The 16,694-nt window shown below is 39.9% G+C and overlaps 3 protein-coding genes across 4 annotated transcripts in view; 1 reads left to right on the top strand and 2 right to left on the bottom strand.

Annotated features, from left to right (window-relative positions):
* The window catches only part of LOC137979622 (uncharacterized), a 264,679-nt gene that overhangs the window by 154,169 nt on the left and 93,816 nt on the right, over positions 1-16,694 (top strand). The window lies entirely within an intron of this gene.
* Positions 1-16,694, bottom strand: part of LOC137979644 (uncharacterized) — a 169,242-nt gene that overhangs the window by 3,097 nt on the left and 149,451 nt on the right. Inside the window, exons 2-3 of one of the 2 annotated variants that reach the window (XM_068826961.1) lie at positions 2,992-4,587; positions 894-960 (exon numbers count right to left, since the gene is read on the bottom strand). In XM_068826961.1, coding sequence (XP_068683062.1) covers positions 894-960; positions 2,992-3,181 — 257 coding nt within the window. In that variant the 5' untranslated portion in view covers positions 3,182-4,587. Of the gene's footprint in view, positions 1-893; positions 961-2,991; positions 5,416-16,694 lie in introns of those variants that run through there. The other variant, XM_068826960.1, reaches the window with a different exon arrangement.
* Positions 9,682-16,490, bottom strand: LOC137980555 (nematocyst expressed protein 4-like). The gene is made up of 6 exons (XM_068828015.1): positions 16,434-16,490; positions 14,707-14,920; positions 13,796-13,927; positions 10,927-11,055; positions 10,325-10,533; positions 9,682-10,077 (listed from the first exon to the last, which is right to left on the bottom strand). The coding sequence occupies exons 1-6, from the start codon at positions 16,488-16,490 to the stop codon at positions 9,682-9,684; spliced, it is 1,137 nt and encodes a 378-aa protein (XP_068684116.1).

A 16,694-nucleotide genomic window follows, 5' to 3' on the forward strand; every position in this document is an offset into this window, starting at 1 on the left:
AGCTCTTTTGTGGTTAGGAGTAGGGGCTACACCCTGCGAGTAGAGCCTCTCTAAGGGCGCTTTCCTTTTGTCAGAACTGGCCGGCCAGACCCGTCAGTTTGCAAAGAAAATGCAACGATTTGAAGGAACACTTGCACGATAATCCCTCGCACTGTTCCAGAGGAGTATATATCATTCTCGAAGTGTGTTATAGTGAAGGCGTTGTAGAGTTATTCCTTCCAAATGGCCGGTCTGGCTGGTCAGTTCTGTCAAATGGAAAGCGCCCTAAAACTCACCAGAGGGCGAGCAAGAGAGGCTCTGCAGAAATCGTGTCAAGTCTTTCAAGTCGCCGCAACCCAAGTTTCTGGGCTAGTCACTCCTGTCAAACCGGTTTAGGCAGCGTGCGCATCATATTTTTCGCCAGGCGAAGGTCAAAATCGAGCCTTCAGTACGAAAATCAATATGGCGTCTACGAGTGCGATCGACACTTCACCTGGGTTTGAAACTGTCTCCAAGCAACGGCAAACGCATTCTCAATAAAGAATCTACACGATTTCTGTAGAGTCCTTTCTTTCTCGTCGAGTTAAGGAAGGCTCTTCTGGCATGGTGAGGGGCCATGGCTTTTGTTGTACATTTTTTGTGCCTGTTATAATAAAATCTGGAACAAATCACGAGACCCGTCGTAAGAGCTGCATTCTGATCTAATTTTGTAAGTATTGTGGTTGCCCTTGCTAAAGGTCTCTTATCATGAGAGGACAGGGCAACTCTGCGAAAAACCAGCTGCATCCGATCCGGTGGAAGGCACGGAATCTACATTAACAGTTTCATTGTGGGTGGTGAGCGTGTTAACCACTTAAAACACTGGCAAAATCTTATGCAATTGTAGAATTCAAGAATAATAAATAACCACTTACCTTTCCTTTTGCATTTGGCACGCTTTATTAATATCTTTGTGATCTATGTATTTTGCTTCGTTTGTGTCTGGAAGAAAGAAAAATGGAAAGTAAGAAATGTCCAATAAGTCTCGTATGTTCTTGAAATTTCACTAAATTTGGGAGTCTCTCAGTGCTGCCACTGTGAGAGATCTTTTATTCTCAAATCATGATAATTAAGGGCCCACTGACGTATTTTTTGGGGTGCGTTGCTAAGGATGTAATGGTTAAGTAATTTGAGAGAATTTGGCATTATTTTGGTCAGTTTCCAACTTTTGTAAGACAATGACCCTAAATATGACGTCATCATACCACGCCCATGGTCACGTGACCAATAAAAGAAAACTCTAAATTTGTCTCCGGCTACGCAATTTGGGTATTTAATCGATGGTTTGATAATTTGTATTAGTTTTTGCATCCAGCCAAGCATGGTTTTCTTTTTATTTTGAAAAATGTTCTTTTTAAAGACATAAACGATACTGAAATACCCATAACTTTCTCAAAACAGATGATTTTAAAAAATCAATGCTTAGCTATATTCTGTATTTGGGGATGAAACGTGCCATGTAAAAAAAAAAAAAAAATTAAATTTAAAACCGCCGGAAATTTAGCTTTTTCCTCAAACCGGAGGTCAGTTCGTTTACGCATGCGCAGTTGATCTGCGAACGAGCGCGAGGAAGGGCGAGGAAAAACCTTCGATGGAAACAACAGTTTGTGCGGTGACTTTTGCTTGTGAGTGGGTTTTCTTGTCAGCTCACGATATGATGACGTCAGTTACCGGAAGTAACATTTCACTTCCTTAGCAACGCTCGAAAAATCCGTCTGTGGGCCCTTAATAAGCCAATTGAATCACCCCATTCTGGTCACGCGGATGAGTTTGAAACCCAATGAAACACTACTTGTTGATTCTTTAAATGAATTTCAAACACATGTGGTTTGAACTCAACATTTCAAACACACGTGTTTTGATATCAATTAACGGAAACGAGAGCTTGCTCACGGCTCTCATATGCTTCTGAGCAACCATGAGCTGTACAAAAACTATTTGACTTGAAAAAAAGAGATTTAAATTACAATTTCCTTTGTTGGAGATTGAAGTAATTTCAAAAACCTCGTGCTAAGGGTTTGATCAGGTTTCCGAACGCTCGGAAACAATGAAACTGTTTTCTCGCGTTTCGGAAACCTGATGAAACCCTCGCACTCCTTTTTGAAGTAGTACATCCAATACGGTCTGTATCCCTGTTTTAGTACAAATTTAGAATATCCGCCATGATTTATAAGGCCGCGTAAATTAAAGAAAGACAAATGCAAGGTGTTTTTATGCCGACTTGTATATTTGAGGTGTGGTTCAATGCAAAGGAAAGATGTCATCTGAAATCTTCGCTTGTATACCTAGCGGAAGGGAATCCAAAAACGGCTGTCTTTTAAATCGACGCATTTTCTCCTCGCTTGAGTCTCTTTTTGCAGTTGCATATCGATATTTCAGTTTTTTATTCGGTATGGATATGAATTTGTACGATTCAAAATTTCTCGTTGTTTTACATATCGTCTGTTGTTCACTGCTCTTTATAATTTATCATCATCGCATTTGTTTGATTTGCAAAAACAAAACGGAAATGCTGAGCGAAATAAATGGCATACAGAATTAAGTAATTTACTGTGGCGCGCTGATATCAATATCTTGTGGGATCACGGATCACGTACGCTTAAGGGTCATACCTTCTGCAGGTATTTAAATAGAAATTCAAGCAATATTGACACGGTAAGCTATTGTTTGCAGCATCTGAATTCAACTTTCTCAAATATATTGAACTTGCTGAAAAATAAATATTGTTGTTTTTTTTTTGTTATTCCGCTGGCAAAACGTTTATTTATCCTAGAAAGGAATTACTTCTACGCCAGGCTTTCAGTATTATGAGGTGACAAGAAAACGGTTGTTGTCAATACGAACAACTCAATGACTTAACAGGTGAAATTTCAGCGTCAAAGTAAACACTTACGGTTTAAAACCTTCTTCTGCTGCAAGATTACATCAAAGGAGAATCAGTGGGAACGGAAATATATCGATAAGAATTGTTACCTTTCGAAGAAAGACCATCCGTGAAATCAGAAGAAGATGAGGTAGCTTTTTCCATATTTAACTGCAAACGGCTTTTCTCAACATCCCCGCCGTTCTTTGGCTGCTTAGAAGAAGTGTCTTCTAAAGCCATTTTAGAGATGTTACAGGAAGCGTGTGATCTTCTTGAATCTTGTCGGCGTTTCTCGGCCATAGCGGTTCTTGAATTTTTACAACAAGGAAAGCGACGAAATTGCCAAATTCGAACCGTAGAGCACTCGTCAAATTGAAAATTAAGCGGTGATCAGGAATGGGCTGCTTAAAATCGTTGATCATTCCATCTGAAACACCAGTGAACCATCATAGACAGAGCATCAACAAGCACTGTCATTGGTCAGAGTGAAATCTTGCAATTGTGAATAATGTATTAATCGAGACAGGTGTAATTGTGGGTTTGCGCAGTGGACTTTGATAGAAAAAAAACTTACTATAGTTGACTCAATAATATAAATATGACAGGGTTTTTTTTACGAGATTCTCATGGCTTTGATGTGTCGTTCCTTACGTAATGATATGTACATAATTTCTGCGGCTGTGACTCATTATTATACTAATTGGATTGTGAAAATTTGTCTTGCCTTTTTACCACCACTGAGCAGAAGAGAGCCACGAAATTTCCCTTACTGTATATAAGTATTTTTCTTCTATTTATATTTAAATCGTTGCATGTCATAGTTGTCAAACTGTAGTTCACAGTTGTTGATTATTTAGCATAGTATCAACACCTGATATCTTGTAATCAACGTCATATTCATTGCTATAGAGAATCTAATTGTAATACGGGTTCTTAAAAAATGGAAGGCATGTGAAGTGTTAATTTGTAAACTAAGGATAGGTGACAGGGCGTTGGCCCAGGTTATATATACCAGGGCAAACCGTTGGTTGAGGTGGTTGTTGACGTGTAGGAAACTCACAAGCAGGGAGTTGGAGAATGAAGGCCTGAGGGCAAAAGGAAAAAGTACCGAGAACATTGCTAAGAGCCATTAGCTGGAGCTGCCGGGAAACCATCAATGACAAAACCCCTTTGTCAGTGACGGAGAGAGAGAGGAAACCCTTCAAAGAATTAAAGGAGCTAGGGATAAGCAACAAGAAGAGATAATTCGAAGAAAGTGACGCGGGAACAGAAAAGCGTGAAGAAGAGAAGAAGAAAGCGCCGAGGTGGGAAAGAACTTGTCGTGGATATTGCTGTTGGTTTGTTGAAGAACTGGACTGCTCGTTTCTCGACGGACTCAGTGAAATGTTGGTTTGTAAAAGAACTGAACTGTTTGTTTACTTTACTTAAATATTTAGTGTGTGGTATTTAAAAGTGTTATTGTCTGTCGGCACTGTTAATTAAGGTTATTAGAAACTGAATTAGTTTGGGAACATTACGTTTCATCCTTGTAGTAAGTTTAAAATTTGCCTTAAAGTGGTACTATGATCAAAAAATCATTTCCTTCTTTTCTTCAGATTTGGAAAGCATGTTCGCTTAACACCTAACTGGCAAAATGTTGAGCTTTGAGTTTTATCCAAAGGCTGTTTATTTTGAGTGTAAGTTTTGGACTTCATAGTCCGCCATTACTTATGTTCAAAACTGGCCGATTAGACCTCAGAGGGTTGGATCTAGAGAAAATGACGTCATTTACTCACTAGCTTAAAATTTCAGCGTGTAAACGTAATTTATTATATATGCAAAACACGGGTTGAAAAGTCTGAAAGCCCGAAACTCCCGTGCTGCATATTAATTAGGCCGCGTACACACGCATTGCATTCTTAAACTAGTGAGTGTTTGACGTCATTTTCTCCTCGACCCAGCTCTCTCAAGATTTTAAAGTTAGTAATGGCGGACCAATAAATAAGAAAATTCCAGCAAAAATAAACAGGTGTCTTTATAAAATCAAAACTTAAAACTTGGGTGAGTTAGTGTTTAGTTAACATAGTTTTGAAATCCAAAGGAAAAACAAAAATTTTTTTTGGTCTTAGTACCACTTTAAGTATTTTTATCTTGTATTTTATCTTGTAGCTGTAATAAATTAGTAATTATCATTTTGGGTATATGCTTTGTGTTGCAAGTTCGTGGGAAGGGGTTCAGTCGGTTGATCATCGGGTTATCTTGTTTGCTTCATCGGCCGGAAAAACCTTCGAGATCTTCAAATAACTGAGGAGAATGTCCTACCTTTTCACGTGCCGGGTTGGACTTTCAAATCTTCCCAGATTTGGCTCTCTTTCAAAATGTCCCCCACCAAAAAAAGAAGATGATTTTATACTCGTCTAAGTATAAGTTTTGATGTTAGTGCATTGTAATTAATTATTTTGGACAAAAAAAATGCTAGAAGATTTTGATGCCACAGGCAGCCCAAGCTCGGTATACGATTTATAGACTTTTTGTTATAGATGCTAGAATAAGCTGTAAATGTAGAAATAAACTTCGCTTACCTCTATGTACAGTTGTTCTCGTCTTTTCTGTGCAATCGGAGGGCAAACTGTGTCCATTTTAGCTTGGTTTGTGGCTTTCGAAATTTTACGATGGCGTTAGTTGCCATTTCCCCTCATAAAGAGAAGAAAGGCTGGTGACTCGCAGCGATTTCGTCCCACAAATTGCTCTCGCATCACAAAGCAAGGGTCCAAATCGCCATAAAAACACCACAGCCTTAAGGCCAAATAAATTTACTATCACATCAACTCCACTCCGGCACAACACAGCGATTTTTGGCGGATAAATTCCAAATAATGTTCGGCGTTCTATAATCTTCCCATGCGTTCAGCTAGATGTGTGGCTACGGCCGTTATAGCTTGATGTCGATCATATTACATTCTGCACTCCCATTGGCCAAGTGTTTCAAACTGTGACTGCAACTGTATTTCACGCGCGAAGAAATTAGTTGTGACGTGGAAAGCATGGCCTGATTAGTAGGTGCCTGCACCTGTATTTAACGTCCGAATAAATTGGTTGTGACGCGTACGTGGGAAGCGCGATCCTATTAAAATGTGTCTCCTTCGGTACACATATCGTAGTTTTCATGGGTTTCGAACTGCATGAATCCATCTCCTTTCCTCTTCGTTACTTTTAGGGGTTATTCTATTTGAAAATTTTCAGGTTTTGCTTTCAAGCGGAGTTTGGGAACCTCTTCTGTCCGCATCGATCATCTCTAAGCTTTCAGGAAATATTAAAGGTGATGTTAAAGTCACGATCTAATTCAACAACAAAAACTTACCTCCGGGTTATAATAAAGTTTTCGGAGTGGTGCAAGAGTAAGATGCTAACTATTCAATTGCCATTCCCTTTGAGCACATTATCTCTTTTTTTATTCGAAATATATCATTCTTGTGCTTCTAGTGCTTCGCCCTTGATCCAAGCACACGCCGCCTGAAATGGTTTTATTCTTTTGTCCCTAACCTAGATCGGAACCCTTTAGATAGTGAATTTTGCAAGAATATTATTGAGTCGGCGAACCGCGTTAAAACTAAACCAGTCACGAAGAAGAAACCTCTGTCCTCATAGATTATTAAAGATATAGTAGATGTCTATTGTAAGGAGGAATCCAACTTAAAGGATCCTTTTTTTTTTTTTTTTACTTTTTTAATTAATTAATTTACATCACTGATTTACATTACTTGCATATAAAGCATATAAATACATGATTACATTGCTACTACACAGTCATTACTTAACAATACAAATCTATAAGATAGATTAGCCAAAATACCTTAAGTAGTCCCTGCATACTCACGCACACGCACACACACCCACACGCATTACGAACTTCTGATTATCCGTCTAAAAACATCAAAAGAGTCTCCAAAGAGTTAGCGCAAAAAGCTGCTCTCCTTACATCTCGACAAAGGAAATAAAAGACTAAAAATCATTTTCCCGGATAAAAGCTCCCCACTTTGCATTAAATTTTCTTAAAATCCCAGTTTTAACGGCATAACGTCTTTCATAATCCAGACAATTTAGAAAAATTCGAAAAAAGAGTTCCAATGAAGGGTTAAGACCTTTTTGTTTAGACAAATAGATGTGATATCTAGCGATTAAAAGCGCATGATGAAAAAGCAGGTTTGTAGTATCGTTCACGAGGCCAATGCAAGACAAAAAGGAGAATTCTTCGTTAAGAAAACAAGAGCTGTTTTTCATCCAGTTACCAATTTCATTCCAAAAGGATTTAACGAAATGACACTCCCAAAAGAGGTGCAAAAGAGTTTCCGAGTTTTCTTTGCAGAAACTGCATTGATCATTAGATTTCATTCCAACTTAAAGGATCTTAGGGTAGCTGCTTTGTGCTCACTAGCTTTTGCCAGATTTTTTCGGTCTAACGAATTAAGCAATATTCTGCCTAGCCACATTGATTTTCATGTGCGGATTTCGCAAGGATTTTTGTGCTGCCAAGTAAGACAGACGTTTATAGAGAAGGTAATTATGTATATATCAGTGTAACGGGAACTCGCACTACTGTCCTGTTAGTGTTTTAAGGAAATATATGGATGTCGCGGGAATTGGTGTTGATAGTAACCTTCCTTTGTTTAGACCGCTCGTTTATTATCATTATCATTATCATTATCATTATCATTATCATTATCATTATCAGCAAGGACTGAACTTTCATTTTAACCCATCATCATATTTTTAATCATCCTGGGTCCTCTCAGCTCGAAACTGACATTACTGCATTGTCTCAGTCGTCCAATCACAATCACCCCCCTCTTCGAGTCGACAAATTTCAAAAACACATTCGTGAACAAAAAAGGCCATCTAGTTCACAAACTACAGTGTGGTACCCCGCTAGTGCTCAATTTGTTAACCCGGCAGGGCTACCAATTAGAAGCCGATTCCAACGGTCGAAGTGTCCAACGTGGCTCCTTTCCCTTTCGATCGAGTGAACAAACTACCGTCTGACGTCGCTCGTCTTTCTGCTATTGCGTTGTTGGTAGCTTGAAATGAAAGTTCAATCTTTGTCAATTGATTCTGATGTGGAACTGTAACCGTGGGACCATTTTGTCTTGGAATATTTGACTCAATTTGGTGACTTCCTCAGAATGGAATGTGCAGCCTTGGGTTATTTTATAGTACAGTTGGCAACCCAGGAATCAAAGAAATGGCTTCAAATCGCATTGGATCTGGAAATTAATCACACGGGAAGGAAGCTACCCACATTACCCAAGGCTTTTTAATTGAGAATTTTATTTATTTATTTTATTAATTTTATTTCATCTTTTATCGGAATTCTCATACAGATCCTTATATTTTCGGCCGGGCTGGCTTTCCTTCACACTAAGCTTGGACTTCGTGTGCAAAAACAACAACAACAACTTGCCATGTTGTTGGAGTATTCTGTGGTGAGTATAAATCGATATCTATATTTGAAGAATCTAGGGAGATTTTCCTCTTAGGATACCTCGCATTAGAAGCTGAAACACAAGCGTGCAAGTAAAACTGGCTGAAAGGAATATTTCGCCGGCACGGAGCAGATGACTGTGGTGTCTGCCCTTAAACTTCTGGGGGTCGTTTCTCGAATGTCCGGAAAATTTAAGGGCCATTTTCGGGTGTCACAATTCCCTTTGTGTCTCAAGAACGGAGGGACTTTAATTCGTCAAACCTCAGTTATTTTTATTTTTGTTACCTTGAAAACGTGTTAAAAGATCGGGTTTCCAAAAGAAGCGGTTGGCAATCTCACAAATGGCTTTTCGGGCCCGAAAAGTTTTCGGGACTTTCGAGGAACGGGTCCCTGGCCCGTGAATAATGAAATTCACAAGAGAAAATGTGGGGACAGAGAGGGAGGCTCCCGGTCCAGCCCTTGGGATATGTCATGTCCACGAAAGTTATTTTTAGACGAGCGGAAGTCTTCCGAGACGTCCGCATGCAGGCCAACCTCGGTCCGATGTTTGAAAGAAAATAAATATTCATCAGCCTTCCACGTGCGCCGTCATTTTCTCTTTTCACTAAGAACCGGAGAGCGAGGCAAGACTGCATGCGGACGTCTCGGAAGACAGACGTCCGCTAGAACAAAGACTTCCGCTCGTCTAAAAATAACTTTCGTGGACATAACATATCCCGGCCAACGCCCTGAGCCTCCCTCTCTGTCCCCTCATTTTCTCTTGGATACACTAGTGTGGTTTTATTCTGTTCGAAGTCTGTCCCATTTATCGGTTTTATATATATATATATATATATATATATATATCATTAACTTGATCCCTCTGATTAGCTGATGCCTAAGTTGGTGTTTGCCTGTGAATCGCTAGTCGATCCTTAGGTTTAAGGCTATGAAGGGGTTTAGGGTTTCCCATCCCACCCATGAAAGAATCCCGGGATACTCACGATAGGCCAATTCACTGTCTCGATAGCTGCGTTGCCAGCGTGGTTGTCCTGATGGTGTAGTGGTCATCACACCCTACCGGTATTCAGGGGGACGTGGGTTCAAATCCCGCTCAGGGCAATTCTTCATGTTTTTCATTCGCTATAATTAATCAGTTGATTAACGGGATGGGTTTCATTTCTTCATTCTATATATATATATATATATATAATTATTTGTAACCAATCGACAAGTGTCTTTTCTTATTTATATTTTATTTATTTTTCGTGAAGAATGCAAAGCATAATTTTGACACAAGCCTGGATACGTTAGCGTTTATTTTTATATAATTTGCAGTTAAAATTTTGATCTTGTACTTGGTTTAATGATGTTTTTCTTGGGATTTCTTTGGTTTAGCATCCTTGTGGAATGTAGGCATCGGTGGCGGAGGAGGTGCTGTGACTGGGATCGGAGATGGTACGGGAGACGGGCCAGGAGATGGAGCCGGAGGCGGGGAAGGGAACGGAGCCGGGGAGGGAGCGGGAGATGGGACGGGAGACGGTTCGGGAGACGGGGCGGGAGACGGAAAAGGAGATGGGACCGGAGATGGAATCGGAGATGGGACGGGAGACGGGACGGGAGATGGGACGGGAGACGGTGCGGGAGATGGGACGGGAGACGGGGCGGGAGATGGGACGGGAGATGGGAATGGATAAGGGTAGGGAGACGGGAATGGATAAGGGTAGGGATACGGAGCTGGATATGGCAAAGGATGAGGCTGCAAAAGAAAAAATAGAACTTGACAATCAATATGGTGAATTGAAGCCCAGATCTCAGAACTTAGATAAAGTATGCCATATTCTTTTCATAGCTCGAGGCTTTGAATTTGTCTTTTTCCTTTTTTTGGGGGGGGGGGAAGGAAATGGGTGACACTTAGACTGAGTTAATCAATTTATCAATTTATTGAAATCCCTTCCCTCCCTTGTCGGGGTCATTGTGACAATAGAATTTAAAATTGTTTTTACCTGTGGGGACGGAGTAGGATACCGTGACGGATATTGTCCGACTTGATAAGGATGCAAAGCTTTGATCGGATAAGGATATGGTCCAGCAGCTGGGCGAACGTCGTCAAATTTCGTGCAGCTGTGAGGGCACTTCTTTTTAATTTTATGATCGGTTTTGCAGTAACCTCCTTTAGCCCATATAGGACAAAAGGCATGAGTATCCTCGTAACCTATAAAAAAGAACAGAAATAGATGTTGAAAATCAAAAGGAGGCGCTTAGTTTAGAGGACATCACCCTGAGATCACGATCCTGCACTCCGCGTTCAAATCTTGGCTCTCCTTTCCTTGCAAAAAGAGGTCGGTTTAGCGGTTCCAGTATAAGTTGTGCGCAACGGGGTAGGAGTTGTATAACGGTCGAAGCCATAGAAAAAGTAGCCTTCGACTGGGATCGGCCTCTTGTGTTATCGTGAAAAGCCAAGTTCGGGGACGTACTCTTCGGTCACGTTTATTCCATTTTAATTGCACTCGGATCACGAATTGAGGTGGAATAAATGAGGATCCGTAGCTTACTACAGCCTTCAGTTAAAATTAAGGTTTTTTAGGGTATTTGAAATAAAACATACTTGACTCCGGCCCACAGAAGTCACAGGTCCTTTTACAATTTTGCATCATGTAGTCTGGTAATCTCTGACAAGCGCCATCATCTAGGACTTCACAATCATCTGCTTGATCTTTACACTCTTTAATATCTCCTAGAAAGTACCAAGTGTACCATGTCATTTAACTTTCCTAATTAAGAAGTCAGGCCTTGCCTGACGAAATATTGGAAAAAGAAAATATATAATTTGTCCATGCCTCACAGCCGTACAGCGAGCCTTGCATCAGGATCATTATTTTGTTTTTATGTGAGCATACCATGCTATCCACCAAAATCACGTTTGCCGCTTTGAGCCACATGAAGTTAGTTTATTTTTAACTTAGAAATGTGACTAAAGATAAAAACAAAGTAAAGATCGAATGAGAAGAGTGAAGGATTCTTACCACAACCTTTTGTGTTTTATTTACCCCTAATATCTGCTTAAAAGCCCACGTTCATGGAACAATCTCCATTAATGAAAATCCCACCAAAGCTGAAATTTATCTAATCAGATCGCTACGATAAGCAATGCGATTTCCATAACAAAAACAAACGGTCGAAAAGCCTGTCGGTTGAAGGTGGGCATTTAACTTAGGAGGCATTCTAATTCTCTATCTCCCCCATCCCATAATGCCATAAGTTTTGGGGGTTGTTTACATAAAAACAATGTACACTTAATGTATGGTCCGGAGGAAAATACTTGGTTTTGTTTCCCGGGAGTCCTGATGTTTTCCCGAGACAAAGTCGAGGGAAACATCAGGACTCGAGGGAAAACAAAAGTAAGTAGTTTCCCGAGGACCAGACATATAGTGTTTTGTTAGATATTGAGACGTTTCCTTCAACAATCGCAGCAAAACATCCGCAGCGGGCAATTAACAACTGTGGAGTTATATCCCGGTCGGGATACACTTGAATCACAGTGCTCGTTTTAGGTATATAGCAGAAGTTATTTACCCTTGGGACCGCATCATGCTTCAGTGAACTGGATATCCATTGTTTTAACGCAAATAACCCACCAAAATGGACTGAATACATAGAGAATGATTAAAAGTGTACTTATCACAATCACCAAGAGAATATGACGTAAGACAGCGAATCCCCGATATTTGGCCGCATTCTGATGAAAACTTAATCAGTTGAAATCTTTTTTAGTTCGGTGTCGTTACTGCGTGGTTATTTCAAGGACAGCACCTTTTTGATGAGTTAGTATGAAAATAAACCACTCGGTCTTGTAAACAACAGATAAAAATAAATCCCGCATAGGCACAACCTAAAATTAAATTTTAAATAATTATCATTGAGTAGAGAGATTCGCTTTCATACCTTATATTCTCGGCTCGTTTCTTAGGCCTAAATAGTGCAGATACGATGTAAACCAATATCCGTTCGTAAAATGCATGCTTATCCGTCTCCCAGTTCTGTATCTGATACCCAGGATTTTCCTCTTGCCTATGTAAGTCTCAAAAGGGTTAGCAATATTAATTAACCGACAATCATCCTGCCATGCCACGATGAGTCATCATTGATAGTTACATCAGTTTATTCGTTTACCAGACTAGAGTCAAATCTTACCTTTGTTTTCCTTTGATATATTTTCGAACATGCCTCATGTGGGGGTTGGAGGGGGGGGGGGGGGGGCGTGCACACCCCCTGCACCCCTCCCCTAGATCCGCCCCTGAAATTCCTATGATTTTGTGTGTCCTTGTGACGCCATTAAGGAGACAAAGTCACGAGAATAAATAATTGCCAAGTGTATGCATGATCAGTTCTTGAAATCTTTTTAAATTTCAAACTTTTGCTGATTTAGAGCCCGTTGAAAACGATTTTACACACCCCACAATTAATTAAGTTGTCTTGAAAATGGCGTCGCCGAAATGGCTGCTTTTTTGTTTTGATCCAAATAGAGAGATTTAACATCACGTTTACGCGATACGGCAAACGTCAGCTAGCCGTTTTACGTAAAATAGAGAGAAGGTTGTGACCCACGGCAACTCGAGTATTTAGTTACCTGAAAGCAAAAGCAAAAACAAAAACTCGGAATACTTTTGTCCTTTGGCCATTTCAATTTCAATAGGAAAAGAAAACAAACAGCGGTTACAAACATTTTCATTCATTTTGAAATCCTCGCAACTGGAAAGTCCGACTTGCAGTGTAAAATTAAAGAAACGCTATTAATCAGTGATTTAAAACCCTCTCTCAATGAAAACATTGGTAGTGAGAAGCTTTTTCTTTATTAATTTCTTCCGGAAGAATCGTCTACCGGAAGTTACGATTTTGTTATCACACTTTTTAACTAGTCAACAGTTTCTCGCTCTAGTTTTTTAAAATTCTGTGTAACAGTTTTAACCGTCACTTCTGATGATGTATGCTGCAACATACGAAACGTCAAGTATAAAATGAAAATGTTTGTAACCGCTGTTTGTTTTCTTTTCCTATTAAAAACTCGGAAACTCCTTACCGGTCAAATTTTGAGAGTTTCGATGAAGATGTTTCGTCGGTCAACAGAGAGTCAACGTGAGTAAGTTCATGAAGAAAATTGCGACAAGGAGTCAGTTTTGAACCCTATAACCATGAAATCTAATTTTTCCTTCTTTGACAAACCGGAAAATGATTTCCGGTTCTTTTGTTTGCGCAAACAACTTCTTATGTAGAAGAAAAACGAGAAGAAAATTTCACGTGTACGGCATACGCGGAAATCCTTACTTTTACTTAGAAGCGGCAGCCGGCAAGCGTAGAAAATGGCGGGGAAATCATGGTCACGTGGTCAACGTGGTCACTTTTGCCGTTCACGTTTCACGCAAACGTGATGCTAAATCTCTCTAATGCTTTATTAAACCGCGTGGAAGTTCTCTTACCGTCTTCTTTCGCACAAAGGTGGCAACTGAAGGGGCAGTGTTTTTTGTTGAACTCAAAGTCTGAGAGACATTGTTCCTCGGTCTTTCCTTCGCAATCCGCACTTGGGTCATCTTCACATTCTATATCGTCGACTAAAAGATGAAGTATGAGAATGGTGATAAACCAAAATGTGTATTTGAGTATTCAAAATATTTCGAGGGAGCGGTGCTTAATGTAGTGGTATTGAAGTGATCTCGTCACAATCCCATGCATGACAACAAATTTTCTTGTCAGTAGCCTAATTTCCATATATTAATTAAAATTCAACCCTAAACAAAATTCACCATCTCAATACTCTGGGGAAGGGAATAAAATCGTTTCTTTTATTCCCAGAGCTTCGAGCTCGGAATCATGTTCATTGTTTTAAGTTGAATTTTAATATATCGAAATTGGTCAATTGAACTAAATATGGCATCGGTTTTAAGGGGCTTCTGCCCTTTTTCCTTCTTTGCTTTTCTTTAAATTTTCACTTATATTTTGTTTATCTTAATGGTGCCGAGAAAGAGTCAGTTCAATTTCTCTTTTACTTTGTTTCGACATCCTTAACCTTTGAACAAAAAATACGTGCTTTCGCAGTCGTGGTGAACTCGGCATTCATGAAAACTGCATTTTAGTCATTTAATATTTGCTGGTCTTCAAATGAGTTTGTCCATAGAGATGAGCACCACTGACGGCTTAGATCATATAACGTCAACATTTCCTTATGCAAAGTTCATTCCTTTAATCTTCGTCTCACAATTGATGGGAACGAAGTCCCCCTTTGGAGTAGAATTAACAGAAAAATCACCACTGTACCACCAACCACAAAAGCAAAACTTGGCAAATATTGTGACGGTTAGGGTACAATAAAATACTGCAAATCCATACATACGTTCTTTGAAGTTAATCGAACTCTGTAGATACAAAATCTTTCGGATTTCTTTATCATGGCGACTAGGAAGCTCTGATTCCCAGCCAGAACTGGAGTGGCTGGCTGAGCCATCATCATCCACATCAGAGGAAAACCAGTCTGTGTCCTCTGCTTCTAAACCTATAATGGGTGCAAACAATTCAATGCCAGCCGTTTTGTTATCTGGTGTGCCCGGCTGTTAAGTATAAAAGACAGAACTATTTCTGGTCTGTTGCGCAATCTTTCTAATTCCCTCTTTCGGCCCGGTTCGTCAAAAAAAAACGCACTTGTCTCTCTTTCTAATATCTGTTACCAAGAGAAAATGAGGGGACAGAGAGGGAGGCTCCCGGTCCAGCCCTTGGGATATGTCATGTCCACCAAAGTTATTTTTAGACGAGCGGAAGTCTTTGCTCTAGCGGAAGTCTGCATGCACGTCCGCATGCAGGCCAACCTCGGGCTGATGTTTGAAAGAAAATAAATATTCATCAGCCTTCCACGTGCGCCGCAATTTTCTCTTCTCACTAAGAACCTGAGAGCGAGGCAAGACTGCATGCGGACGTCTCGGAAGACAGACTTCCGCTAGAACAAAGACTTCCGTTCGTCTAAAAATAACTTAAGTGGACATGACATATCCTGGCCAACGCTCTGAGCCTCCCTCTCTATCCCCTCATTTTCTCTTGCTGTTACGGGACGGTGCCTACTATTGTTATTGCGCATGCGTTCTGCGCATCTCCAGGTACTCGGATTTCCTATCGGTAGTACTTACTAATCCAGGGATATTTTTGCGCGGTTTAAAACTATTTAGAGAAAGCAGAACTTAGCAAGTGCTAATTGACGGTAGCCATTCATTTTTCAGAGATAATTAAGCTTTAACTTGGAAAGGAACACCATATATTGCTTTGTATATTAAAGCTTTTTACTAATATTGTTGATTAATTATCTTTGAAAAATGCGTGGTTACCCCCAATTTTCTTTTTGGAATTTAATAACACTTGTTGAAATCTGCTTTTCCCGCATATCTATACAACTGCACAAAAATACCTTTGAATTAGTAGGCACCGTCCTTAAGGAAGACGATTGCCAAACGAGCCAAGAGAATATGTCCTTTGTAGACGAGGTGGCGTTGAACTCAGAGTAAAGTTATCTCTAAGTCTATATCTCTAAGCAGCTTGGCTATTTTGCTAATTTCTAGCTTTTCTTACTTTGGAAGTAACAAGTCACAACATTATTATAAGTAAATAGGCCACGTTCGATATATCAATATTCACACATGGCTACGAGGCTTTATGGTTGAATATGAATATTGTTTTGTTTAGAGATCTGCCTTGAGACTTGTGCGACAAAGAAAACAGAACTGAGCCGTGAAATTTGACTATAAATCCTCGTAGCCATGCCGGAATATTGATAGATCGAACGTAGCCTATGGCGAGCTCATTTCAGAGAACGTTCGGCGTCTCAAATACTACCCTTATAAATGTTTAGAGATCTTTAGAATATCAAATAAAAATCTATTTTTAAAAGGTGATGAAGTGTAGTTGTTTAAATCTTGCAAGGTCTGCTGTTGCTTTGATTTATGCTTATTCTTCTTCACTGAAGAGATTCACTAAAAAAGCTATTCAATCCGCATCAACAGAGAATTATCTAATTCACTCTTGATCCGCATACATAATTTGGAATTCGTCCCCAGACGTCGCAGTTAGCTCGCTCACCATGAGGAGGAACCTCAGCCCGACTCTTACAGTAATTAAGGATCCTTTTTCACCCATGACAACTCCATTTTTAAATGTGTAAAACTGCGCAGACGAAGCATGATTCGCGGACTTCCTGGTTCAAAACCAACCTAGCCAAAATGATCGGGGCCTCAGAAGACGAGAATCAACAAAAAAGTCCAGAAACAATTTTTTTTGCGAGATGCACGAGACTTTTCTATCCATATAATATTTCTTCACGTAATGGACAGTTATTTGACT

Source organism: Montipora foliosa, chromosome 12 (genome assembly GCF_036669935.1).
Source record: "Montipora foliosa isolate CH-2021 chromosome 12, ASM3666993v2, whole genome shotgun sequence".
Lineage (NCBI taxonomy): Eukaryota > Metazoa > Cnidaria > Anthozoa > Scleractinia > Acroporidae > Montipora > Montipora foliosa.

Bases quoted from the DNA above. Each gene is read 5' to 3' on its own strand.
- LOC137980555 (XM_068828015.1), bottom strand. From the start codon at position 16,490: ATGGGTGAAAAAGGATCCTTAATTACTGTAAGAGTCGGGCTGAGGTTC. The intron at 11,056-13,795 runs GTAAGAGAACTT...GGTACTTTCTAG, and splicing joins CCTTTGTGCGAAAGAAGACG to GAGATATTAAAGAGTGTAAA. The intron at 10,534-10,926 runs GTATGTTTTATT...TCTTTTTTATAG, and splicing joins CTTCTGTGGGCCGGAGTCAA to GTTACGAGGATACTCATGCC.